General features: G+C 38.3%; 1 protein-coding gene across 1 annotated transcript in view; it reads left to right on the top strand.

The window, feature by feature from the left end:
• The window catches only part of mdga1 (MAM domain containing glycosylphosphatidylinositol anchor 1), a 180,863-nt gene that overhangs the window by 40,723 nt on the left and 113,446 nt on the right, over positions 1-26,694 (top strand). Inside the window, exon 3 of the mRNA XM_017304105.1 lies at positions 17,159-17,298. Coding sequence (XP_017159594.1) covers positions 17,159-17,298 — 140 coding nt within the window. The remainder of the gene's footprint in view (positions 1-17,158; positions 17,299-26,694) is intronic.

The following is a 26,694-nucleotide window of genomic DNA, read 5'->3' as shown; positions in this document are numbered from 1 at the left end:
GGACAACTATTTTTAGAAGGGTTACGTTTGTTGTGAATTATAAGCCTCTCCACCATGTGGTGTATTAGTTATGCTTGTATGAACGGATTTATTAAGCGTAGTTCCAGGCTGGGTTGCGTTCAGATGAGACAGATTTACAATTTCACAAAACAGTTGTTAACATGCATTGTCTTATTTTTTTTCCTCTCCCCCTCCTCTGCTTCTCACACACACACTTTTAGTAGCTGTAATTACCGTTGCTTGTCTTCACCAGAGACACCAGATGTTTTCCTCCTGGATACCTTAACAGCCTCCCACAATTTTCAGCAACGCATCAACACTAAATCATGTCTAAATGCGCTCTTCCCATAACGGTGTACTTTTTGATTTTTACCTATGAATTAAGTAAATCAAGGACAACTGCTAAAAAATCAATTGATATTGCTAATTTGTGGAGAGAATTATTCTCACTGGCCACTATATTAAGTACAACTGTGCAACTGCCTGTCACCAMAAAGAGTGTTTTAAAAAAACATGTCAAAGCATTCAGGCGTCTAGACAGGTGAAGAAGACTTGTTGAAGTTCAAACTAAGGATGCAAATGGGAAATAAAGGCACATTTAGGTGGCTTTCAATGCTTATTGTTGTCAGACTAATTTGTCAAATTATAGAAACTTATTCGTAGCATTTCTCAGACCAGAAACAACCCAAAAAAAGAGAAAATATTCAGTAAATGACAGTTTGTGCAGATGGAAAGTCTAATGATGCTACAGTTCTGAGAGGAATGGGCAAACTGGGATGACATTGTGTAAAGGAAACAAGAGCTCAGCTAACTTAGTAAGATATGCAGAAAACCATCTCTCARTACGTGTATCACCTTTATAGTCAAATAACTTTTATATAATGGTGTCAATGTTCCACAGAGATTAAGAGAGTTAATGCCCAACAACAATTTCACTCTAAAAAACAAATCTTTGAAGACTCTTTCACCAGCAGATTATTGTACACAATAAAATCAGTTGAATTGAACAAACTTCTCTGTCAGTGTGGAGTGTGCTTCAAAATTAAAAACAACTTTTTAGTCGTTCAGAAGGCTCAGCGTTGTTGAGTTTTAATTGAAAAAGATTTGAAATAATCCTGGTAGTGTGTTTTATGTCGCATGTTTGGAGGCAAAATAGGTATGTGCAAAAAAATGAAGCCTAGATCGTCCCCTTCACGCTTATCCCAAATATCCTTATTCCCATGGGTTTAAAATGTAAACCTTACTTTAAAATAGGAAAAGGAAGATGGTGTGGACTAAAATCAATTCTCTCTGTGAGTGTTCAGTCCATTTATAGATCTTTTATCCTTCTTGTTGAACATGAAACAATAATATCTCTGCACTCTTGTTGAGCACCAGCGTCTTTGTAAGCCAGTAGGCTACTTCATTAAATCCTAACAGAAGCTGAAAAAGCCCCGCAATAAATGTAGTGTGACACATTAATGAAGTATTATTTATCAATGAGCTGGAAAGCTCTAATGAAACTGAAATTAATATCAAAAGTCTATTTTGACAGGCTTGCCAGGGCTCCATTTTAGATGTGCATTAACTGCTGCCTTTGTTATTTTTTCCTCTCCGTCTCTCGGCTCTTTTSTTAGAATGTGTCTCTTCCTACTTTCGGCGCTGTCCTCTCTCCGTACTTGGTTTACACATCTCACTTGTTAGGACCTTTCCATCTCTGCCATTCTCTGTGTCTGCGCTGATAATGTCCTCAGCATTTCTTTGCCATCAACTCCATGTCTGTCAGGCCTTTTTGTTTTCTTTTTTTATTTCAATTTTCCCATTTCAGTCCCTTTTATTGGCGTAACGCTCGAGACAGATGGAACGTGTAATATCTCAGCCTCGCCTTCACATCCTGTCTTCTCTCTTGTGAGCCCCCTTCCTTACCTGCAGCTTTTTCTCTTGACCTTTTATTTAAATGCTGCTTTGCCTCTTGAGCGACATCTTCTCTCAATACCTGCCTTTCCTCCAAACACTTCACCCAGACTGACCCCTGTGCATTGTACGCTGCTCCAGTGTAGTTTTCTTGGAAATGCACACACATGTGCACACGCAGACACACACACATTTGTTTTTTTCTGTTCACATCAAGTGAGCTCTTTATTTGTAAGTGTGCAAGTGTGTCCAATTGAGTGTGTGTTTCCGTTTTACTTGGCGTCAGAGCAAGCAGGAGCATCATGGTTGAATAGCATAAGGGCAAGCTGACAGTCTGGCAGACAGATGATGCGAGGCACATGACTGCCATGCTGGCCCTTCTTGTCTTCGCCACGTTTCCCTGTGCTTCTAAGTAGCGTTCTCTTTTGCACATAGTTTTCCTTTCTTTTGTTTGTTCATGTAAAAACCTGAGAATGTTTTTCCTGCTTTTCTTTTTTATCCTGCTGCAGAATGAATTGCTTAAAGTTATAGCCAAGGTGCTTAACGGAGAGAAAAGAAAGAAAAAAAGCATTTCTACAAACATATTCTGAAACAATCAAAACTCTACTGAGGACTCACCAGCTGTTGTCTCTGCTTTTGTTTTGCTTTTCAGTTTTCCCATTGTGTTTTTCTGCCTTAGCAGATGTTTTAGTCACTTTGAGAGACTCATAGGAAGGAGAAATTATTACGTAGGAAGTGAGAAGCACGAATGTTGATCATCACTGACACTTCATGGAGACATCACTGTAATTTCTTCATGTTGTGCTTTACATAAAATGAAGTAATACTTCAGTGAGTAATACACAGGACTGTGAGCATCATGGGGGGTGGTAGTGAGGGATTGGAGGGCTATAAAGAGATGAGGCTAAACATTAGATTGCAGGGGTTCATAGTTTTCCCATCAGGGTGCCCAATTAAGCTGAAAATCCTAAAATCCTACATTTCAGAGAGGCTATTTTCTAGAYTCCCCAGAGGGGAGTTATAATGTGAAAGGAGAAATTGATGTTTGTAAGACAGATCCGCTGTGATCTTAGACATTTAAGCTACGATGTAGGTTTAACATACGGATTCTGTCAAGGACCAAATTGTATTTTGTTACTAACATAAACTCAGAGGATGATGCATGATCACAGTGACTTTGTACTTTCTAAATGTTTTGCAGAGGCATAATTCTCTCCTCAGGGGCTCCTGTTGCTCACAGATGTGCTTACTTCCATAAAAAAAAGTTAATGCATTTCTGTGTGTAAGGTTGGGGGAATGTACTGGTGGGCATTTTATAGATGCCTAAAAAAATAGATTAAACTCTAATRAGGATATCAATAAGTGTTCTTGTAGCTCAAATTGCTTAATGTCTGCTTGACTTCAGCTTTAAGGTGATTGGAAATCTTATTTGTTTCAGTTTGGTGTCAACTGCATCAGCTATAGTTTTAATTTTCAAGTTTGAAACCCATCGGCTAAAATAACACAAGTATGCATGTCTTTGTTCCTTAATGTAATGCAGACTGAGAGTCACAGCTGACCCATATGGTGTGGTCCAGCAAATTGTTCAAATTGCTGAAAATATTGATGCTGATTATTGGGAAAAGGTGAAAGAATAACCAGAGCAGCACAGTTTGTGGTATGTTGGGTTGGAGCACCAATATCCAACTACAGAGTAATGAAACAAGTTGGTCTAAGCAGGAATGGAGAAATATAAYTATATAGTAAWATAATTTATATTAATGCCAAATATAATTTTGTTTCCTCAAGGTTCACAATTGAGCTATCAAAAGTGTCATGGAAACAGCAGCTTCAATCAAATAAGTTTAAATAGGACTTTATTAACTAAGAAAACATTCTGTTTCTGTCCATCATGGTTGAAAATCAACAGTCTAAATTATGTTCTGTTCTCTTTTTTTCCCTCATTCTCTTCCATAGGCTGTCAGTTTCAGTAAATAGAASCCGTGAACACGACAGGCGCTTTGAATTGAACTTTCACAAAGAGAATGCCAGTCATATATTTGGCTTTRTTTTCTCTTCTTTTCTGCCCTCCTTCCCTTCCTCCACTTCTCCATTCCCCCCTCTGTCCATCCAGCCTGGAGATCTAAGCGGTTTTCATCTCTTTGACGGGGAGACCTCTCTCTGTCTCTCTTTCCTCTCTTTATCTTCTCATCCTGGGAAGGCTCAAGTGCAGCTAACCTACTCCTGTTGAGGGCTGCGAGTCATGTTTGACCGAGCTCTACAAACCCCCAATCACTTCACATCTCTCCAGTCCTCCGCAGCAGTCGCGGTCCCCCACTCTTCCACCTCTGAATTGTTGTTTTTACTGACTGCTTCCTTCTGTCCCAATCTCACAAAGCTGTCATTTCACACTCAATTTTTTTTTTCTTTATCTGTTTATGTGGCAGTGATTTTAAAAGCCTCTCGTTCTCTTCCAAGGCCTTTGTTGGTTTTAAGTTTAATCCAACGATGGGAAACTCTGTCATCGCTTCAGTTTATTTATTTACATTATGTCTCCTACACACTTCTACTACTGCGTTTTTAGATGTTATATTATCCTGGTTTGTGCTGTAATGTAACCATATTCATATATTTCCAGAAGCTGTGCATCAGTTAGTGAATGTCAGTGAAAAATATGCAAGTGTTTTACAGGACAAGCCATYCTGTGGAGTGGATAGGATAAAGAAATATTTACCAATCTATTTGTTGTCTTAGTCTCCTGTGTTGTCTGCTTGGTACACCTAGACAGAGAAAACAATCATTATGAATAAGAAACTCAAACAAATATCAACACAAACTTTCCAAATCAAAATCCTAAAACTTAAAAAAAAAAAGTTTACAAGTGTTCATACTTCATGCTGCATGTATTGGGTTAAGCTTATAGAAAAAGAAAGAGACAATAGCAAGATGTGATATAGAGGGAACATGTAGTTTGTTGAAAGCATAATCTAAGCTCAAACTGTTCATCAGCTGATCAGACGTTTAAAACCTTTAGAAGCTACAAAGACCTACAATGGAACCAAAAGGGTCAAAAAATGACAAAATGGAAGAGGTTTTGCCACTGGATAAACAAAATAGGTGAACAAATGGGGACAAGAACACACAAAATTATCTGAGAAATGCATATTCAGTAATAAACATTTGTTCATCAGGGATCCACAAGCAAATGTAAAACAAAACAATCATTTATAGATCTTTTTCAGAGTTAGCAAACGTACGCTGATGATAAAAAAAAAAAAAAAACATTCTTAAACATTTCATCTAGTCCTTACCACCATAAGTCTTGACAAAGCAGCAGATTCTAACTAAAATGAAACCACAGGCTGGAATTAGTACAATCCAAATTTGCCCTCTACCCTTTTTATGTTCATTTCAAAACAGTAGTGAACAAGCAGCAGCTGTACTCTAAATTGTGTTTTATGAGTGAGCCCTTTTATGGGTTTTGACCTATGTGTTTGGACATGACCAGTGTCTAATACTCAGAACTATTAAACTAAATGTAACGCAGAACAATTGAATATGGTTGGCCTCAGGAAGAGGGAATGTACTGCCCATTATTATTGGACTGCACTCATACAGTGCTGTTCTGGTCTTTTTATAAAAAAAAGCAAAGTGACATATTCCTCTATTTACACACATAAGTGCCACGCACATCAATACATTGACTTGGTAAGCAGCTAGATGTGTCTTCCCTTTGGACACTTGACATGTGGGAAGAAAGAAGGTGGAATTGAGCCTTTAATATCCCAGTTGTCAAACTGTTCTTCCCAAATCAGTTGCAGCGACCATCAATATCAAAGCAAGAAAAATGGCACTGAAAGAATGATTATTTTTCTTTTTCTTGTTTTTAAGCCTTTTTTTTAAAACCATTCAGGTTGACAACTTTTGTTTTCATATCAAACCTCACTTAGTTTTTTAGTAAACAACAGATCCATCTGTGTTTGTGGATTTGTATGCTTTCACTAGAAGTGGCAAAGGATTGTTAAGCAATGTAACCATGGTTGTACATAAAGAAGTCGATCTCAATAAATTGGAATATAATCATAAAGTAATTGATTTCAGTATTTGAATTTTGCACACAAGGTGGCATATTTCTACCACTTATATATATTAATTTTAGCTAATGAGAACTCCCAAACATGATCTTGTTTTTTTTAATTACAGAAATAACGGTGRCAATTGACCCACTGATAACCATTGATACTTTTCGTAATGATCATTGYTTAATAAGTTGGATTTTCACATAATACTGTAACCAATTATCCTGATGAAAAGTTGAGTGAAAGAAAAAGGCTTAGCGGAAAAGAAAAGACTTTTGGGAACATTTACAAGGTGTTATCTGCATCACAGAACASAAAAAGTTACGACGCTGTCAGTTGCATATTTACATCCAGTCTCCAGAGATGAATTTCTTAAGAATACAACATATCTGTATATATTTATCTAAAATTAAAAAAACATACCAGATAGCCCTAACATAAACACATAATAATGAAACAATCAGCTTAAAATAAGTCCAGTTCACTAACTGACGACATATTGAAGGTGGTGTCAGAAAATGTAGGAGCTTCTTAAACAGACACAGGCCAATTTGAAGGCATCAGATTGCAAAGTCAAGTTTCTTTTAAGTTAAGTTTGACATATACGGCATTTTTACAACAAAATCAAGCAATAAAATGACAGCATGTGACTGCATATAAATATAAAATACCACAAACCTCTTTAATGAATCAGTAATTTATTATTATTWTATATATATTATTATTATTTTCTGCAGATGTTTGTCTGAGTGTACAAGCAGGGGATGGCAATTGACAGGAAGCGTCACAGGGGTTAGCAAGGGGTTGTTCTTTCATTTATAGCATCCATTAAACGGTCAGGTCAAAAGTTAAATCAATGGTGCTGATGCGTTTTGATATCCAGAGCTCAGAGCCAAAATGAAAAGGATGAGGTCATGACATCAGCCATTTGATCTCTCTCTATCCTGTCTGCGGTAGAAACGTCCTGATAAAATGGTGAGGCGATGCGAGTCTGCCGGTGTCTGTGTGTGTGTGTGTGTGTGTGCGTGTGTGTGTGTGTGTTGTATCTCTGGCTGAAATAAAAGCCCTCTTTTATTGCTGTTAATAATCATAAACATTGTTATCTCAGATAGCCATTATCAGCTCTTCTACATCTCCRCTAACTTTCTTCTCTTTTTCCCTCTCCCCTCTGCGTACGATGGCAGAGGATGAGGCAAAGCAAATAAACAGTCTCTTGTGAATGAAGTGAATTGAGACAGAGCTCATCTGCATGCATGAGCAGCTCCCACAAAGTAACTACGCATATCAATCACGCTCCTCATGTTCAACAGGATCCGTGACCTTCTAAGGAATTCTTCTGGCAAGATATGGTGGAATGTACAAGACAACACACACACACACTTTCGCTCACTCACAAACTGACATATATGTATGCACACTTACATCTGAGAAGTGCTCACACACTCACACACACACGCACGCACGCACTCCTTCAGTGACAATCTCACACCCGCTGCTCACCACTCTGTCACAGCTGTCAGTGCGGTTTGACACCGACTCTCCCTTCTCATCATTAGTTTTAGTGAGAGATGTCCTGTCCCTTGAACAAAAACAAACATGGCAGGCTGTGACAAATCAATTAATCAGACGGGACATTTGCCAATAGTTATGTTTCACTTACAAACTAATGTGTGTTGAATGTCTTCCGAAAAGTTTCCATTAATGTTCAGGCAACTCTTGCAATCAGCAAACCCCTCAACGGTTTTGATCAATGAAACATCGAAGGCGGATAGATTAATGTCAAAGCAGAGCCTCTTTTTGACGGATGATCTCTTTCCTAACTAACTGAATTAATGTACTTTTGAGTTTGAATGTTGTGATTGTGTTAGAACTTGTTTTGCTTGTTCAGTAGGAGCCTCACAGACTTTTCTTTTTTTTTTTGTATCGTAATATATTATTTAAGATGACTATTTCATATTAAATATAAGGTACCGTATTTTCCGCCCTATAAGGCGCAACAGATTATAAGACACACCTTCAAAATGAATGGCCTATTTTAAAACTTTTTTCATATATAAGGCGCACCGCATTATAAGGCGCATAGAATAGACGCTACAGTAGAGGCTGGAGTTACGTTATGCATCCACTAGATGGAGCTGCACTAAAGGGAATGTCAACAAAACAGTCCGACTCRGTCTGCGAGGAGAGCCTTCTGCGACTGGGCCGGGGCGTGGCCGGACGATGGTCACCCTTCTCCGTTCGCGCACAGCATGTTTGTGGAGAACTTGGTGCTACATGACCTGCAGACGACCTGATTATCAGGTTGGTAGGTAGATAGGTCAGTCAAACTTTATTAATAGATTACAAACCAGCGTTCTGACAACTATCCCAGCATGCACCGCGCTCTTCTTCTTCTACGGGCGAAAATGAAGTCGGCGGCTGCTTACCGTAGTTGCTAGACCTGTTGTCTCTCAATATTGGTCCATATATAAGGYGCACCGGATTATAAGGCGCACTGTCGGTTTTTGAGGAAATTGAAGGTTTTAGGTGCGCCTTATAGTGCGGAAAATACGGTAATTTTATTTATATAGCACAATTTCAGCAACAATTTCAGTAACATTGAATAAATAATGAAGATTATATGTTTATGATGTGTTTCTTGTCTTTGTTTAATGCCTGAGTGACCTGTAGTTAGTTACAGGTAAACACTTTCTGATCCATATTCATTTAGAATTCTTTTTGTGCTAWTGTACATTCACTCAAACAATCCTCAGCATTTTTTAAAAGGGAGTCTTGGTCTGCATATTTGCTACATTTTTAAGTAGACCAAGTAGATCTGGGGTCTTCAGATCCCGGCCTCAAGGTTCGCTCTCCTACAACCTTTAGATGTATCCTTGGTCCAACGCGCTCGTATGAACTGGCTGAATTACCTGCTTGGTGCAGCCAAGTTATCTAGTCCAGCTAATTACATCATTATTTGACTCAGGTGTGTTAAAGCAGAGACACGTCTAAAAAGTAGCAAGCCTGGATTTGAAGAAGCCGGCTCTATATGATGGACGTGATGCACTTAAATCTTCACAATGCTTAATGATTACAACTTACATGCTGCACAGCATGTGAAAAGCTTTTTGAAGTTTTTTTGAACTGGTKGGAAAAAAAGGGCATATGCTTGCAGAAAGATCAACTTGTGACAGAGAAATAAAGAAACTTCACAGAAAATCAAATCAACACCCAGAAACAAAAACCCTGCATATATCGGATAAAAGCACCTGTGGTCAAAAGTTAACATGTAGGAAGAATTTAACTCTTTACAATAAAATGTCAAGATATTAAAGAGGTGAAAACAATAAGCACTATATTTTTACAAATAAAAGAGTTCAAAGTGTTATTAGGTACGACAGAAAATATGCGATCCCACCCATGCTCCCTATAGATTTATGCAGTCGACACGGTCTCCTTCTGAATCGCTCTGTTGTGACACAAAGCTGCTGAAATAGAAGAAAACCTCAGAGCACACACATCCAGTGGCGTACAGGGATAAGTCAGAGAATAATGGCTGACAGGGTTTCAGATTTCTCACCCTTTCTCAGTCCTTTGCTACTCATCTCAGTCAGTGATTATCAATCCTGCAATTACTCAGTTGCCACATATCTCTACTTTGTCTCTACTTTCTTTGCCCTTGTTTCATCTTTCATCGCTAAGTGTTCTTTAATCGAATTGAGAGCTTTTCTTTGTCTGTTTCCCATTTTGGGTGTTATTTACTCCCAATTATTTTTCACACTGTCTTTTTCCTGACATTTTGCTCATTCTCAGAAAACTTCCACCTTACTTCACTTTGTCCTCTTCCTGGTTTGCTTGTTTTCTTACTCTGCCTTGCCTTTACAGTTGTATTACTTCCTAATCTTATCTTCCTTCACTTTTCTTTTCTCTCCATCTCTTTCAACATATGCATTCCCTATCTCATTTTTTCCCCTTTCCTCTCTCCTTTCTTTCTTACCTCTCTGGCAGTCTATCTCTTCTCAGTCGATCAGACAGTCGAAGCAGCCATGCAGCCGGAGGCGAGATCTGGCAGAGAAGCCGCTCTGCCCGACCTCCCTCCCTCTTCAGAGAGAAAAACTAATGCAGAAACGCCAACAAGTTCTATCGATACAATTATTCACCATTAACATTAGCTTTCAGTCTTTCTAGGCAGGTGTAGCACATTTATGAAACCTTTGTGTTTAAGAGCATTTTATTTCCACAGATCCTTTATTTTGTAGCTGATGGATGAACATTTGCACTAGCTAAGCTCCAGGCTAGCGAATTTCGTTACTGGGCCAACCAGTTAACTGATGAGAAAGCTAAGTAGAAAACCAATCTAGAGGGTTAAGGAGGAGGATGAATTAGGCATGAGTTTCCTTCCTACGGCAACTGCCGTCAGTGTGCCCTGCAGCAAGCCTCTTAACCCCCGACTGCTTCACTGAGTGTCCGATATAAAGCCTCCAATTATAGCAACAGCTTTTTTGCATGTGGTGAATAAGTGTTTGATTATAAGCAGAGCATTTACTAAAAAAAAATCAGACTGCCATTTGACTGGATGTTTTGTATTCAACAGCACAAATCTAATCACTTTAGGTTATTAATCTCATATATTTTGCACAGGAGCGTTGACAATCGCTGAAATTTATTTTTTCAAATTTACTTTGGAAATCTAAAAGGCAACACTAAGTGACCTTATGAAAGACCTGCACAGTGGAAAAGATACCAGAGAGCCGATGAGTGTTTTTGCATGATGTGAGTTGTTGCCATGGTGGGAAGAATAAAAATGTCTTWGAATGGATCATGGAAACACTGAAGGAGTAACTGACTGACTTTTCTTTTAATGGACTTTTCCATTACATTAAGATATTTTCTTGTSCAATTCTGTGAAGTTCACAAGCAGAAACTCACAATGGTAAGCCTCCGACTTTAAACTTAAGCTTTCATGGATTGTCTTTAAAATGTAAATACATAATGATGCTGAGACGGAGTCATTCTGGAGAGCTGGCTTCAGTTGTGTKATGTAGTGCTGAGCTGCGTTATTGCTCGTGAGCTTCTCTCAATTGTTTTTCTGACAGAAATAGACAATTGAATGACTACAGCATAGAGATGTCTGTGCAGGAAAGCATTATTTTTGGTTTAACTGTTGTTTATCGCTCACTTTTCCTGCCTCTGAAAGCTATTTTAAGATGGCAGAAATCTGCTGGGTTACTGGCCTCGCTCTATCTGTTAGCTTAACTGTCCTGTCAGAAGAAATGTCTGTTTTATCAAACTGAGAATGTTCAGCTCAGTCTTCCCCAGACCAGATACAAATTGCTGATAATTGCACTAACTTTACTTCAAAAACGTAAGACTGGTTATTGAAGAAACTCCATCCCCTCAAAATAATTCAGAATTTAGAACGACTTTTATTCTTTTTTTTCTTGTTGCTTTTCTTTGTAGCTGCATTAGGGATGTCAAAATGACATCARAGCAACTATAATCTAGTTTGATACACATTTCTAAATTATTATTTCTTCTTTCMCTCTACTCGTCTTGGACTGGTTTTGGTGGATTTGTTCCAGATTTACTCTGAATTTTTTTTCTCTCCCAGCTCTCCCTCTCTTCGCTCTGGTTTTCAACAGCTGCTGCTCTAATTTCTCCATGATGTTTCAGAGTAAAATTTGTACTCTAATAGAAAAGATGCATCTCTAGATCCATCTTTTTACAGACGTGTTGCAAACATCACATTGTGCATAATTCATGTAACATGTTCTCCCTGCTGGAATCTTGGGTTCACAAAACACTTTGAGTGCCAAGGGTTGTACCGTTGTAGCTTGTGGCATGATGCAGGGATTTTTTTCTTGAATGTGAGACATRGACCACAAACATAGCGCATATCAAACCACAATATGTGGAGCAGSTGTGAGCACAGTGCAAAAGCTTGGTTTGCTGGTTCTGAATTTCCTGTTGAATCTGGAAGTGTGCTGTTCAGCATATTTCTTCTCCTTAACTATAGTGTTACAGAATGAAGCGCAGATCATAAATATTGAGCATCAGAGAAAATGTTTCTGTTTTCAGCCAGACTATAAACACTGTAGTTATTAGACCATAAAGAGAAGCTTTATTGTTAGATGTAGCATTTATTTTTATAATTAGTTCGGCTTATCACCTTGGGTGGAACCAACACTATRGARGAAAAAAGTTAGACCAGAATCACTTTTCCATTGTTTATGTGGATTTCCAGTAAATGAAAAGTGGATGTCATAATGTACGCAATATAAAGACGTAGTACATTACACTGCAGATGGGCTGATGATACTAAAATTAGTATCTGKTTTGGAGATGCTTATTTAACCTGAAATTAAAGAGTAATTTCATTCAGGGCATGAAGCATTTTGAACTGAASTGTTGAAACATGATATGCAAGTAAACTTGACTTAATTTATAGTAGATTTAATATAGAGATCAATGCAATGATGATATCAAGCTTTTTCAATTTTAATGGATCTTTTAATGTGAGCCTCACATGTCTCAAGTCCCTGAATACACAGTGTTTGGAAAATAGCCACTGAACTTTTAATTAAAAAAAAAAAACAGTTTGATCATCTTATTACTACCCTCAGTTAGTTTCTGAATTTATTGTCACATTTGATGTCTAAAATTTTTAATCAGTTGGCCCAATCTTGTTTACTTGAGCGTGCATAAAACAACTCCACCATCTAAAGTAAAATATAAATGTAACTTTGCTTTTTCTGTGAAAATTATTCATGACATTGAACTAAACGTATCTTTCATTTATCACCTAAATGCACAGCCTGCTGTAACATTTCTAAGACTTCAGTTTTCCCATTGTTGTGAAGGCAAGATATTTTTGAGAATGTGCAAAAGCAGGTGGACGTACATGGTTTACTCCAGCCCTCCAGTTTATTACACAAGAGATGGATAACCTTTAGAGAGCCAAGGATTCCCCCCTTTAATCCTGAACCTTGTTTGCGCTTCCAGCCATTGTTATGTGTGCAGACCAGCTAAAGTTTAATGTAAACAAGCCACCCACTTTCTGTCCGCTCAATGATAACAGTTGTAGAGTGTGGTGAAGATTTGTTCTCGCTGCGAATCGATGCTAATCACATCATCATGCTGCCCCGTCCCTCATGCTTCTCTCTGGGGCTTCACACTCCTCTCTAGCCTCTTTGTCCTCGCCCGCTGCTTCTCCTGCTCCATCTCTGTCCCTCCCCTCCTCCCTCCTGTCTCCCTTCATCATAAGCCATCTGAGGCTACTTGCACGCAAGCCAGCCCTCCAGAAGGGTCAGCACCAAGAAGACRCTGACACTGGAGTTGTTGCAAAGCAGGGAGCTCCCATAATGCATCTTTCATCCGTTGTTTCTGCACCAGTTGTGACTGATGATTGTTTTCCCACATGTAAAGCAGACTTTGTGTGGAAAAGCAATTTACTTGGGGGATCAATAAGACGAGTGAGATAACATGTTTCTTTTGTGTTTGGCTCTGATTCTTGCATAAGTCGGTTAGATGTGAAAGTGGCCTTAATTAATGGGAATGTTTCGAAAGGAACTTTTTCATTTATTTTTTTCAGGTGCAAATCTCGGTATTCTAAAAGTATTCTTATAAAAATAGCWTYTAAAGTGGAAATATCATGCTTTTAAATCCTTCCTTTTTACATGCAAGTCATTCACTCATGGTCTATATAAAGCAGAACTGCAATGCGCTGGTCTGAATTTATCGTTATTGTAGCTCCACAGATCTCTCTCTTACGTTTCCCCGTTTGGCCATTTTTGTAGTTTGACGGCAGCCATACAGTTATCTACTGGAAGAGAAACTTTCATCCCAGAGTTTATAAAAGATGCCAACAACGGAAGACTTGTCAGTCCAGCCAGAGTCTGACCCAGAACAGGACAATGAAGATGACGAACCTGCAGAACCACACATTCAAATGAATGCAGTGCAATGTTAMTGTATTTATACCCTCTCCATCCRTGTTAGCTACATATTAAAATATTAATGCTACCACAATATGAGGAGTTAGATAATGTGAGCATCAAGAACGTCACTGAATGCATTTGGATCATGTGTTCGCCAAGACGTAAATGGCAAAAACAAACCCAAATAATTATGTCCAAAATATGTAGTACATTTATATCCTCAAGGAGGGCAGCTGAAAGTTAGCACACAGTGCTAACAGAAGGGGAAGGCTGAATGATACCGCTATCAAACCAATGGCCAGAACGTCATTATCAACGAGCAAATTTGTGTCTGAAATACTTTTTTGTCATTTTAGCGTTCTTTGGAGCTTACTGCTTTGCTGTGWACATCGTTTCCATAGAGAGATGGAATTGACCCCTCAATCAGATGAAATATTTTGTAAAATCCCGCTGACACATGGCGGAGGTCGCTGAAGGAGTCGTCCTTCAGTGCTTCACTCAAGCTAGGGCTACTTTCCCCACWTACTTGGGTACATTTCAGAGAAAACTAAAATTTAACCAGACGCTTTGAAGAGGCTCTGATGCCAAGGGGTAAGGTTAGGAATCTTGGGGGTTAATACAAGCTAGAACCAAAAACTTTGACTTGTCTATTGCTAGATTGGCATAACTGAACTTGGGCTGCAAAATAGCTGTGATAAAAAAAAACATGAGGGATTCACAAAACTGATTAAGTGGAGGTCCTTGAGCTAGTTTATCAGTTCCAAAGACGTAATCGACAAGAAAATGTAAGAATGAGTAGAGAAAAACTTAACAAACTGAAAAATATGACCCAAARTGAATATAAAGATATGTATGCACCACCRGGAGAAAATTAATTTACATTTTTTCACTCCTAGGYACTCAAATTACACAAAAAAAATTATTCACAGGCTAAAAAAGTGGACTTTGCAAGACATGTCTGCTTTAAATGAAAGACCAGGAAGTGTGTCTTATTCTGAACAGTTAGCGTCTGTTGTTCGAAAGCTGAACATAATTAACTTTTTCATTCACTGAAATGTTTAGGGCTTGTTTTCATCTGTCCTGTGCGGGTTATTGGTATCAGTTCTGTTCAGTTCAGTTCTGCTTATTTAGTACCTATTCGCAATGATTGTCATCATTTAAATCYAGTCATGTCAACAGATTCAGAGTCATTTCAATCAAAGCTTTTAAACAGTGTAGTGAAGCTCAGTTTATTATTCAATTTGGTAAAAAGATTTGAAGAAAGCCGGTCGACCTAGTGGAGCTATAATCTTCACAGCTGTCATGATGTGTAGTTTTTAGGTGGACCCAAATGCAGATGACAGAGGCTTTGAAAAGTTGGTGATGACTTTAATAAAAATATAAGAACAAAAACTTACAAAGATGCATGGAGAAACAGGGAGTSRGAACAAAAAACAAAAATACACAAGAAGGAAACCAGCAAGAGAAACATAAACTACAGGAACTGAGAGCAACTAGAAACAATAAATAAACATAACTAGAATCACTAAAGAAGAACAGAAGWGGAAATGGAAACGAGGCAGAACTAACAGAAAAAGCTAAGGAAGACAAAAAATGTCAAACCCCAAAACCAAACTCAAACAGCCTGACATCCTTACAGCAACATCCCCTCTGTATGAAGCTACCAAGTTTATAAAAGTTCCAGAYTTTAAATCACATACTTTAAAATATACGGTTTAAATCTTTAAACTCCTAAACAATTATATTACCAGAAGAAGGCTACTACATTTTCTTTCTCACTAACAAGTCAGGAAAATGTYATCATGGAAATAATCTTWACTGTGAAAAACTCTCATCATGCAGTGGAAACTGAAGGCGCTCCACCTTTCACTCTTATCAATCCAAATCTGTTTTAAAGTTACAGTAGCAGGCAGTGAGCAGYGTACCTGTCAATCAGCTGACAGATTGACCACCTGAGCAGGTAGCCTGAATAAAACATGGTCTCTAAACTCCAGAGTTCAGCTGCTGGTATCCTGCAACTTTCAGATGCATCACGGGTTCGACGCATCACGATCAAATGACTAATTTACGGCCTCGGTATGCAAACAGAGTGGTTTTTATAAATATTTGATTCAGTTTGTAGAAGAAGTTAGACATCTAAATGTTTCAGGCCATCAGAGTTGCAGATTTGAGCCTTCTCTACTAAAATCTTGCTACAATATTGGGTTTGTTATGCTTATTGAAGTAAAAGAAAAATTAAGTGAACTCTATATGTGGTCTTAATACTGTAAAACATATAATTTGAAGTTATTTTGCCAACAGATATGCTCTTACTATCCATTTTTTTTCCATATCCTGATATCATGAAAGCATGTTATTTTTTCCAAACCCTAATCTACCTTAAAACTCACAGCAGTCCATGTCACCATTATTTTTATATGTTCCACATGAAAGTGTAAGGCAATATTTGTGCAAATAAAAAACTAAACATAGCATTCTAACCTAATCTGACTGAGAATGTTTAGACTTTTTTGAAGTATCTTTTGCTACCAATCCTGTTTGTGACTCAYGCTGCCAGTCTTTCTAAAGGTGACTCAATATTTGGCCTTGACGTTCATTGTTTGTAACCCTGATATAATTAACATGCCTGAGAGTCGGTGGACGCGACAGGAAATTGAGGGAGACCCACCGGAAGGCACGCCTGTGAACTTGAGTCTCATGCTAATTGTTTTGTGTTTTGATGCCGATGTTTTGCYATCAGACGCTGAAAGAGGAGGGAATCCATTTTTGTCAGACGATATTGCAGCAATGATTCTAAACTAGTTTTTATTTAAAATCTTAAATGAAGTAATGATTATTGGTGTGTTAAATTCTGATTAATACAATCTTATATATGAGATATCCAAATGATTCAAATATATGCATGTTTGTCCCTGTTAGGTATTTTTGTCGTGTGACATATAGCTAGTTACAAAGTCAAAAAAAAAATTACATTTTGACCTTTTAACGATGTCCCAGGTTTCAGTTTTCCAAATAATATCAGTATCCCAGATCAGAAACTGATACAGATATAACTCTAGCATTTCTGGAAAGGCTTCTGTTCATGCAGATACAGGAGTAATGTGATATATTTATTTATCTGAGTCATCAATACTTGCTCTAGTATCACTCATCTTCCAAAGAATGACCTTTTTGCTGCTGGGATTGTTCTTACTAAATGTGTTTTCTCTCTCTCTCTGTTTGTCTGCATGGTTACATGCCTGTGTCTGTCTGTGTGTCTGTCTGTGTGTGTGTGTGTGTGTGTGTTCACAGCTCCAGCTAATGCACAGATTGTGCACTCCGGTGCWGCATGTAACGTCAAGGATGATAACATAAGCGAGAGAATTTACACCATTAAAGAAGGAGACACGTTGGTGCTGCAGTGTATTGTAAAAGGACACCCACGACCACAGGTAGGCTGACTTTTTTTGTGTGTGTGTGAGCAGCTTTAGGTTTATGCTCATGCCTTTCTACCCTGAGTGTGCAGTGGAGTTTGGAGTCTCTTTCTTTAAAGGCATTCTGACAAAATCACGATGTCTTTGAAAAATAGCCTGTCAGCAATCTAACGTGYTCCAGTCCCTCTAAAATGATGGACAGATGAAATAATTTTTGTAGTGTTCTGCTTAGAAGATGCAAGCTTTCAGTGTGTTTGCTTAAATAACACACGTTAAAATATTTCATGYCATGGTTTAGACAGCTGATGTATAAAAACTCTGTGTTGTTTTATGTATGAAATTACATAAAACGTTGCAGGGAACTGGAGTGAAGTAATCACTTTCAAGATAGCTGGTGACTTTTATTTCCAAATGGATGGTAATGTGGTTGATAGAGTCATACATCTCTTTTCCATTCATCTTCCATCTAGTCAGAATATTCAGTCCGCTTTGATCAGCCCCCATATCCCCACTTTCCTCTTGAAATTCAATATTTAGGAATTTCTATCTCCTAGGTTTGCTGGCTTGTCAGAGTTTCGCATTCAAGCCTGCAACTCTTCATGTAGTTCCATTTTTCAGACTCAAAAATAGCAAAGCCGGAGGTCTTATCAAGTTGCTGATGTTGTTAGAATGCATGAGCACCTTTGCAAATCTGGCAGTACTTAACTTTGTTTGGATGGTTTGGCTGCTACATCCAGGCACTTAGGGGGCGAAACAAGCTGGTGTTTGAGAAAGCCGAAGGCATTCTATGATTAGAAATGCCCAACCACTGGCTACCAGCATGCCATGATGTACCTGTGAGTAATTACTTGTGTTTACGGTGTCAAAGAGGTTCAGTTTGTGCTGAGTCACACTGCCTCATCTTTCACTCACCATATAGAGAGATTACCTCCGTGCAAACCCGGCCCTAGGAGTTTCAGCTGAACCATTATGAATCCTGGCTCTGCGCTCAGTCTGTTGTCATGTTAGCAGGACTGTCACCGTATTTGGTTAGCGCCGAACAAATGGCTTTCATGAGTTGAAAGAGCAACAGAGCAGAGAATGTGCTTTCGGACTTAAAGGTCACAGGTTTAATTCCACAAAACAACTCATTGGATAAATGCGCTCTGTGCTGTTAAGAATTGAATTACAGCGTTTGCCTTGAGCAAGGTTAACTCTACCACTGCTGTTACTTGTAACTTGATGTAACACACAGAAGTAAGGTTTCTGAAAAAGAACATAATGAGAGCAAATGAATGAACGTGAGTCGAAAATCAGAACGAGGGTTTGATTTCTATTTCTGCATCAGTGAACAGTCCTCTGTCCATTTTTAGCTTTGGCCATATGGACGTGTTGGAGAACATCCAGTCAGTTAAAAAAMMCCAGAAAAAAACATGTTTTTATACATCGCTATACTCCACACTCATGGGTGAATAAGTGCACTCTTCCAGTATTGGGTTGGACAGCCTTTTACCTTTGAATCTGCCTCCGTCTTTTGCAGTGTAGATTCAACTAGGTGACTGAAAAATTCTTCAGAGATCTTGGTTCGTACTGACATGATTATATCATTCACTTGCTGCAAAATTTGTCGGTAACACATTTATAATATGAATCTCCTCTTACGCCACACCTCAGAGGTGTTTTATTGGATTGAGATCTAGTGACTGTGGAGGCCACTGGAGTACATTGACCTCATTGTCATGATCAAGAAACCGGTTTCAGATTAATTCAACTGGTGCATTATCCTGCCGGCAGTAGAAGATGGGCACACTGGGGTCATGCAGGGGCAGACAGKCACAGCAGCAATAGGCTTAGGCATTTTGAACAATGCMTAGTAGGTCCGAAAGTGTGAAAAAATKTATCCCAAACASTCTTGGTCTATCACTACAAGACATGATCCATCCATGCTTTCATGTTGTTTATGCCACATTCAGACAATCACAACTAAAACCAAGATTCATCAGACCCTGGAACATTTCTTCAGCCTCTTTTTGTTTAGTTTCAGCAACTAAACAAAGTTGCTGAAACTTTGTTTAGTTGCTGAACAAAGCAACTACGGCTTTAGTAGTTTCCTACTAAAGCCGTAGGAAACTACGGCTTTAGTTTCCTACGGCTTTAGGAAACTACGGCTTTAGTTTCCTACGGCTTTAGTTTCCTAACTGCCACCTGATGAAGCTCTCTGATCCTGCAGCCCATCTGGTTCAATGTTTGACATACCCTGGTTGTAGTTATTAGAGATACTGATGATTTCCTATGATCTCAAACTAGTCTGCTCATTCTCCTCCTGCATCTGACAAAAACAAGACATCTCAAGTTTCTGAAATGCTCAGATCAGTCCGTCAAGAACCAACACATTCAAAATCACTTAAATCCACTTTGTTTCACATTCTGATCTTCAGTGGTTCATCTTGAAAACATCTCAATACTTAAATGCATTGAGATGTTCCCCTGAGSTTAGCTAGTTCAGTGTATTTTTAATAAGCATTTAAACATACTAAATAAATACCAATTAGGTAATGTCAAATGTAAACATACCTATAGAAACATACAAACATGAACACACCAGCTTCATCTTCTTCAACTGCTCCATCTTCAGCAGTTGAAAAGCTGTTTAAAATGGACACAGTGCAAACAGACATAAAAAAATATTCAGTCTACATACTACATGTAAACACAAAATGCCAAAAAAACACGGCCTAGACCCGGGGACTGTTTTATTCATGCTGATATGATGCTAGTGGACATGCAGCCGGGAGAAAGRCTGCTTTTCTCACCTCACACAATCCCACAGATACACACAAGCCCTCYGCAGATACATCATTTCACTTCATATCTGTCTCTGGAAGATCATGCACACATCCTCACACACACACGCACACACACACACCTTGGTCTGCATGGTAAAGCCATAGGAAAGCAGATGGATTTGGGGCTACAATTCAGATTTTATATGCATGTTTGTGTGGAGATGAATATGTGTAATGCAAAACAATTGCTTAATTTTCTTGAGTTAATGTTTATATATACGCCTTTAAAAATGGTGGTAGTTTTATTGTTTGAGTTATCTTTGTTAGCACACTTAGAAAAAAGATAAATACAGACCTGCACTTGACAACCCAATTTAATCATCACATTTATAGGCATCTGCCTATAAAAACACAATGAACTTTCTGAAACTTTTATTTTCCCAGAGTGCCGGAATATTAATCAATACAACGACGCACTGCAAATAACACATACTATGCAAGTCCATTTCCCTGGAGCAGTTCAGAGACGTAGGAAATTGCGTCAGTGATTGCTTATTCTCTAGGTCGGAGGTGGGTGTATATTTTGAATAATGATTGCTGTGGTCACATTGTCAGAATGTAAAATATATATATATATATATATATGAGACTTACCCTGCCTCTGGCAAAGAGACGCTGGCTGAGTGAAAGTTTGTGCCGGCAGGTGCTCGCAACGGACATGTGCATGTGTAAGTCTGTCAGCGAGAAAATGTGCATGAAGGCTGACAATAACAAACAAAGGCAGGCAGAGACGAGGTCTTGCAAAGAGTTTGCAGGAGTGAAAACTTTCCTGCAACTTATTGCTTTGGGACGCTAGGGGGGACGTTGAAGCGGTATACTTTAATTAAATCATTCATGTATGTGACAAGCGAAATTGTGTGTGTAAACAGCAATWTCAGAACAGTGTTCTCATACAAAATTTTTTTAAAAAAGTGTTTAGTCCATATCTTTATTATTCAACCCAAACAAAAATTACACAAGTTCTGGTGTCTGTCGGTGTCACAACAATCTTTTATAAAGTCTACAAAGAGAGTAGTGTTTCTCKGTGGTCTTTATATTCAGGATATCGTCGTGGTGACAGCAGAAGCAAACAGTGTGCTGACCTCTGTCCAGCGCATTCTGCTTGAGTAGCACACTGCAGCATTCTGCTGCGAGTCCCTTTGGGCTCACAGAGGTTCCACCGCATTCCACTTGCTGCATCGATAACCTGATCCTTGTCACCCTCCTGTCTCCTTGAACATGTTTACAGCTTTCCATACCTCGTCTTATATTGCACCGCTCTGCTGAGGCTCTTCACTGTTKTATCTGTTTTGTKTGCTTGTTTTTGTAGAAAAATGTTGAATTATTGTTAATGCTTTTTACCCCTCCCATCGCTTCTCATTTGACACATAGCACACATCCCAATAAGGAACCTTAGGGGGCCTCTCGATGAATATATTCTGTGACATTATCTGAAAGTTGCCAGAAGCTTCTCAACAGCTAAAAGAAGAAGAAAAAAACATAAACAAACCCCATGTGAAATGTGGTTTCAGACGTCCATGTTGTTTTTCTGAGTGCATGGAGTAAAGTTTGCTTGCTGTCTTTGGCAAAATAGTAGTCTGCTAAAGCTCAAGTGCTGCTAAGATTTTAAGCATTAATATTGCAACGTGGAAAACTGTATTTGGCCATTGTGCCATTATTTGCAGCTGAATTAAGAATGTGTTGAAATTTAGCTCAATAGACGTGGCTGGAATAGCTGCTGTAGAAAGAGAGAGAATTTGCAGTCTACAAACACTTACCCTAATATGCTGCTGGCTTAAACTATTCTAAACACGACGGATAAGAGTTTTGCTAAATGAGAAGTAGATTAAACATTACCAAAAAAGATGTGCTAGTTCACTTTTTTAGACATAGTTTGGTGAGAGGACTTATAAGCCATACCTGTTTTCTGAAGCATTTATCTTAAGATTTTAAATGGAAAAGGCAAAGACTGTTTCACTGCGGTGCGAATGATATGACAAGGGAAGAAGAAGTTATTGTCACAAAATTTCACTGCCCCCATTGACCTCTTTCTTCTGCAAYTTGGTTTATTGTTATTATTTTAGTTTCCTAGTAAACACACCTGGCTTAAGAACAACATTGCTGTAAAGACTGTAGGGTTTTTTATTTTATTAATCAGATAAGCAGTTTCTTAGCAATTCAGTTTCTTTTTTCTTTCTCTGGAAAAGGAGCTGCTCATGTCCCCCATTTTAATGAGTCTATTTGATATTACAAGAATATGATTCATGGGTTCTGATTGACACTTGATTTTTCTAGACTATACCACTAAATACACAAATGTCACACTTTTCTTTTCTTTCATTCAAGCTGCATTTTTGGTGGATAAAAAAACAAAAAAACAAAATCTGTACCCTCCGATATCACGATGATGAAGATTTATCTCATTCAGTCTTTCTCCTCTTCTCTTTCATTCTCTCAAAAAGAGGATCCAATTTAGCCATGGTCAGGCCAGACCAATAAATAGCTGCTTTACAGAAAATGAGTCTGATTGAGGATTTATCCAATCYTTTATCAGGACTGATTGTTTACCTTTGCCTGAGCCAGACTGCAATGAAAAGAGAGCTCTCGCCTTTATCCATACAGAGAGGAGAAAAATCCAATCATTTCTCTCTGTCTTCCTTCCTTCCTGCCTTTGTTGCTCAATTTACCTTCATATTGTCTCTTTTTCATCTTTACTGCTCCTAAATCAAAAGTCTTCATGTCTATCTTCTCTGTTTCTCCTATATGTTTCTCTAGGCAATCCTCACATTTGTTCTGATTATGTCCATGTTGAGTTTATTTCTGTTTTGTTTTGTTTTTCTGTGTGTTTCATGCTTCCTTAATGCTCTGTCTTTGCTGACTAACAGCAAATCATACATCAAGTCAGAAGATGTTTGTAAGTGAACAAACAGCTTCATGGCCACCAAATAATACATCAGACAGGGCAGGTATACAATTATGGAACAGTTCAATACAGGGATAGGTCATGCTACAATATCCAAACCTTTAAACCACAGACAGAACACAGTTCCATCCACCATACTGACACTGTTTAAAAATATAAACAGTGTCAAAGGTGAAAAACCTATCTGTTCATCTAAACTAAAGTCATGGACCAGCTATGAATCGAGGAGGCTGCCCAGAGGGCCTTGGTAACTATGGAGGAATTTTAGAAAGATGTAGATATTTTTCAATGCGGCATTACATAAAACGTAAATAAAAACAGAATTTTAAAAATATTATTTCACCCTTCCACATAGTTTTATTATCTTTTGAGAGCCACCCGCAATCCTCTCCAATCGGAAAATTTAAGCTTCCTGGCTGAAATGAACACATTTTAAATATAGACCATCCATAATTATGAATTTGGAGTTAACAGTATAAATCATGTAAACGAATATATTATGGACACGTCTCAAGAACAAAACCATTGCTGGAAGGTAGCCATGCGTCATCCCATTTAAAGTTCAGCACAAGCCACGTGGGAGAAACTGCAAACATGGAAGAAAGTGCTCTAATCAAATGAGACAATAGTCAATTTAAATTCAAATAATCAATTTCCACTGAGAAACATGGTGTTGGCAGTGTCATGCTGTGGGCATGCGGGGACAGAGAAGTGGGACAGGACTATTGAGATTATGAATAGAGCTAAAACTTTGTAATTCTGAAAGAAAACCAGTTAATGGCTGCATAACAGGTCYGCCTAAACATAAAGTGGAAGCTACAGTAGAATGACTCGGATCAATACATGCATATATTTTAGATTGCTGAAATGTGGTTCTGCAAAGTATTGAGTAAAATAATTAATAAACCACATTTTTTAGATTGTATTATGTTTTTATTTCACTTCATTCTTATGCAAGACTTTAGTGTTGGTCCATCCATAACATGAAATGGATAGACCCACACTAACCTGTTATATAATATATTGAAGATTTTATTTGTTACAAGACAAAATGTGACAACATTCTCAAGGCTAAGATACTTTAGTGAGAAACTGCTTTGTTTGGGTAAGAAGTCAAAATGCTCATTAGATTTTTATTTGTTTCATGCCAAATGKAAACGTATTCAGAATCTGCATTTTTACCAATTGTCCTCTTTTTATTCTTTGTATTACAAATTATGATTAAAGCATTTGGAAACCTCTTGAAGTGAGCTAGAGATATGAGGAAAAAAATGCAGAAAAACTGCAACTCGCCAATGCAACAAATCCTATGGCTAGAGATGGGTCATAAAGTGCTTGAAGTATTGCTCATAGTAGCTTTCTGGACAGTTGGGCTTTAGCTAACAAAGCGCCCATACCCTCATCCACAAAGCCAATTTTGCTTCCCACACGTAGGCCATGCACACGCTCTCATGGCTTCTTCAAGAACACAAGAGAGGAGAGTAAATGGTTTTTCTGAAAGTGATTCCTACCTCCCTATTATTTATTCATGGGTCTGCTGGTCATTGCAACCTTGAGACTCGTGTGATAAATTCTATACAGGGGAACGAACGGTGGAGAAAGCTGCAGCTGGGAAAAGTAGAGAGGCCAGGGGAAGACGCGGGGAAGGGAGAGGACTGAAGAGAGGGAGGCGAGTGCTGCGGTCTGGAATATGGGTTTGGATTTCCGTCCTTGAGGAAAGAGTGAAGGGCGATCAATAGTGAAGCTGAAAGTGAGGCTGATCGGGTGGCACCACGAGGCTGCACAGGCACTCAGCAGGAACACAGCTTAGACACAAACAAGGTCACTGCTGGACAACCCCCCCCCCATCCCCCCGAGCAGAAAGAAAGACAGAACTAAGAAGAGGCTTAGGGTAAAATCAAGATGCATCGAAGTTCAAGAGATGGTTCTTCGAAGGTGTTTGTGAATTTCTTTAAAACTTTCAAATGAAGGAAGAAAATTCATTAGCTTGTTTTTATTGTGCACTGGCCATAAAGGAAGGATGTCTTTGAGACCAAACAAAGGAGGAAAAACAGGAGAAGAAAAGATGTTTTGTCAACAACCTCGGAACATCAGGCTTTTTGTGGATGTGTTTGAGAGAAGGAAAGAGCACATCGGTGTGGTTCTTTGTGTATTTGTAAGGCATGATATGGACAACAAAAACGGAGTAGAAACTGATAAGCATTGATGATCACTGCTGTGTGTTTAGTTTGATGACTATATTTAATATTTGAGCTGTTGCATTTGCAGAGTTTTCAAAGAACTGTCTATAATTTGGCGAGAGCTGGGGTTCAATATAGGTCACCCAACATAGACACCAGTTAACTTCAGTCATGTTTTTGGATTATGGAGGACAGCAAGAGTATCAGGAGAGAATTGACACATAAATGGGAAAATAACTTCAAACTCCATGCAGAAAGACCCCAAGCTGGGATTCAAACTTAGGACCATCTTACTGCAAGGCAACAGTGCTGCCAACTGCACCACAGTGATGCCTCAATGAATGCTTTAATTCATTTGAATAGCTTGCAAACTGCAGTGTTTTCATTGTTTATACACTAAGAATGATCTAATGTTCCTAAAATAACAGATGACTTTCAGTCTTTTCAGCTTTAGGTTTGCCTTAATAACTAAGAATTACTTTAAAGTCAGTACAAAAATAGTAAATTCATGGTAGACATGCGAGCAACTTGTTCCAGCTCAAAATGACAAATTGAGGAAAATCCAGCAGAGTTACACACGGATGACTTACTGCTACAGATAATCCCCGAGTGACAGTGACACTGAACGGAGAAAGTAGGCGTAACAAGAGAACTACACAATTTCACACCAAATAAGGTAGATTTCTCCAGAAAAAGAGATAAAGGTGATTCAATTAACGCCATATATTTGAATATTTGTCTCAAGATCTCAACAAAGTTGCATTCTCCTGCAATGTGAATCAACTATACTTGGCTAAAAACTGGTCAGGATTGATCAAATGATCCAAGAGAGCTTGATTTAAATGTCTTTTTGACAGTACATTTGTGCTGAAAAAAGTTCAATTCCAATGCAAATATCTCAGCCTAATGTAGAAAATTACTGGAATAGCTTTAAAATTGATTTTACAGGGTACTCTGATCTCTGGTGACAGTGCATAACTAAYGCCAAGCTCAGTAAATATCATGASTGAAAGTTAGCTTATGAGCATTTTCATCATTTGCAGAAGTGAGACGTTCTTTTAAGACCTCAAAACTAGCAATTAAATAAATGTTTGCAGTTTTGCTTGCTTGAGGAATCACTGCTTGATTAACTTTCAGAATCACAAGTTAAGTCTACAAAATTCTATATTTGGATTGGGTCTGTACACAGAAATACTTGGTTAAGTTCAGGAAAGAATCTGAAAAACACAAAAAAACTCTAAATATTTTAGATAATAACACAACTTTAATCCAGCTTTCTTTCCGCTCTCATCCTGCTCCGGTATTTAGCTAATCAAAATCTTCCCAAACGGTTAAAAAAAATTAAAAACATGATCATAAATAACTTGTTTAGAAAACTAAAGAAACATAATATCTTCATCTTTGAATCTTTTTTAAAGTTGGTCCTGTTAAACTGACTTCTTTCCTCAGTCACTGAAATGCTTCCAATGGCAATAAAGCTTCTGCATGGCTCATTATTCTATGCCTA

The sequence above is a fragment of the Poecilia reticulata genome, linkage group LG3 (assembly GCF_000633615.1).
Source record: "Poecilia reticulata strain Guanapo linkage group LG3, Guppy_female_1.0+MT, whole genome shotgun sequence".
Taxonomy (NCBI): Eukaryota; Metazoa; Chordata; class Actinopteri; order Cyprinodontiformes; family Poeciliidae; genus Poecilia; species Poecilia reticulata.
The sequence above is the reverse complement of the archived record's forward strand: the minus strand, read 5'-3'. Positions and strand labels throughout refer to the sequence as shown.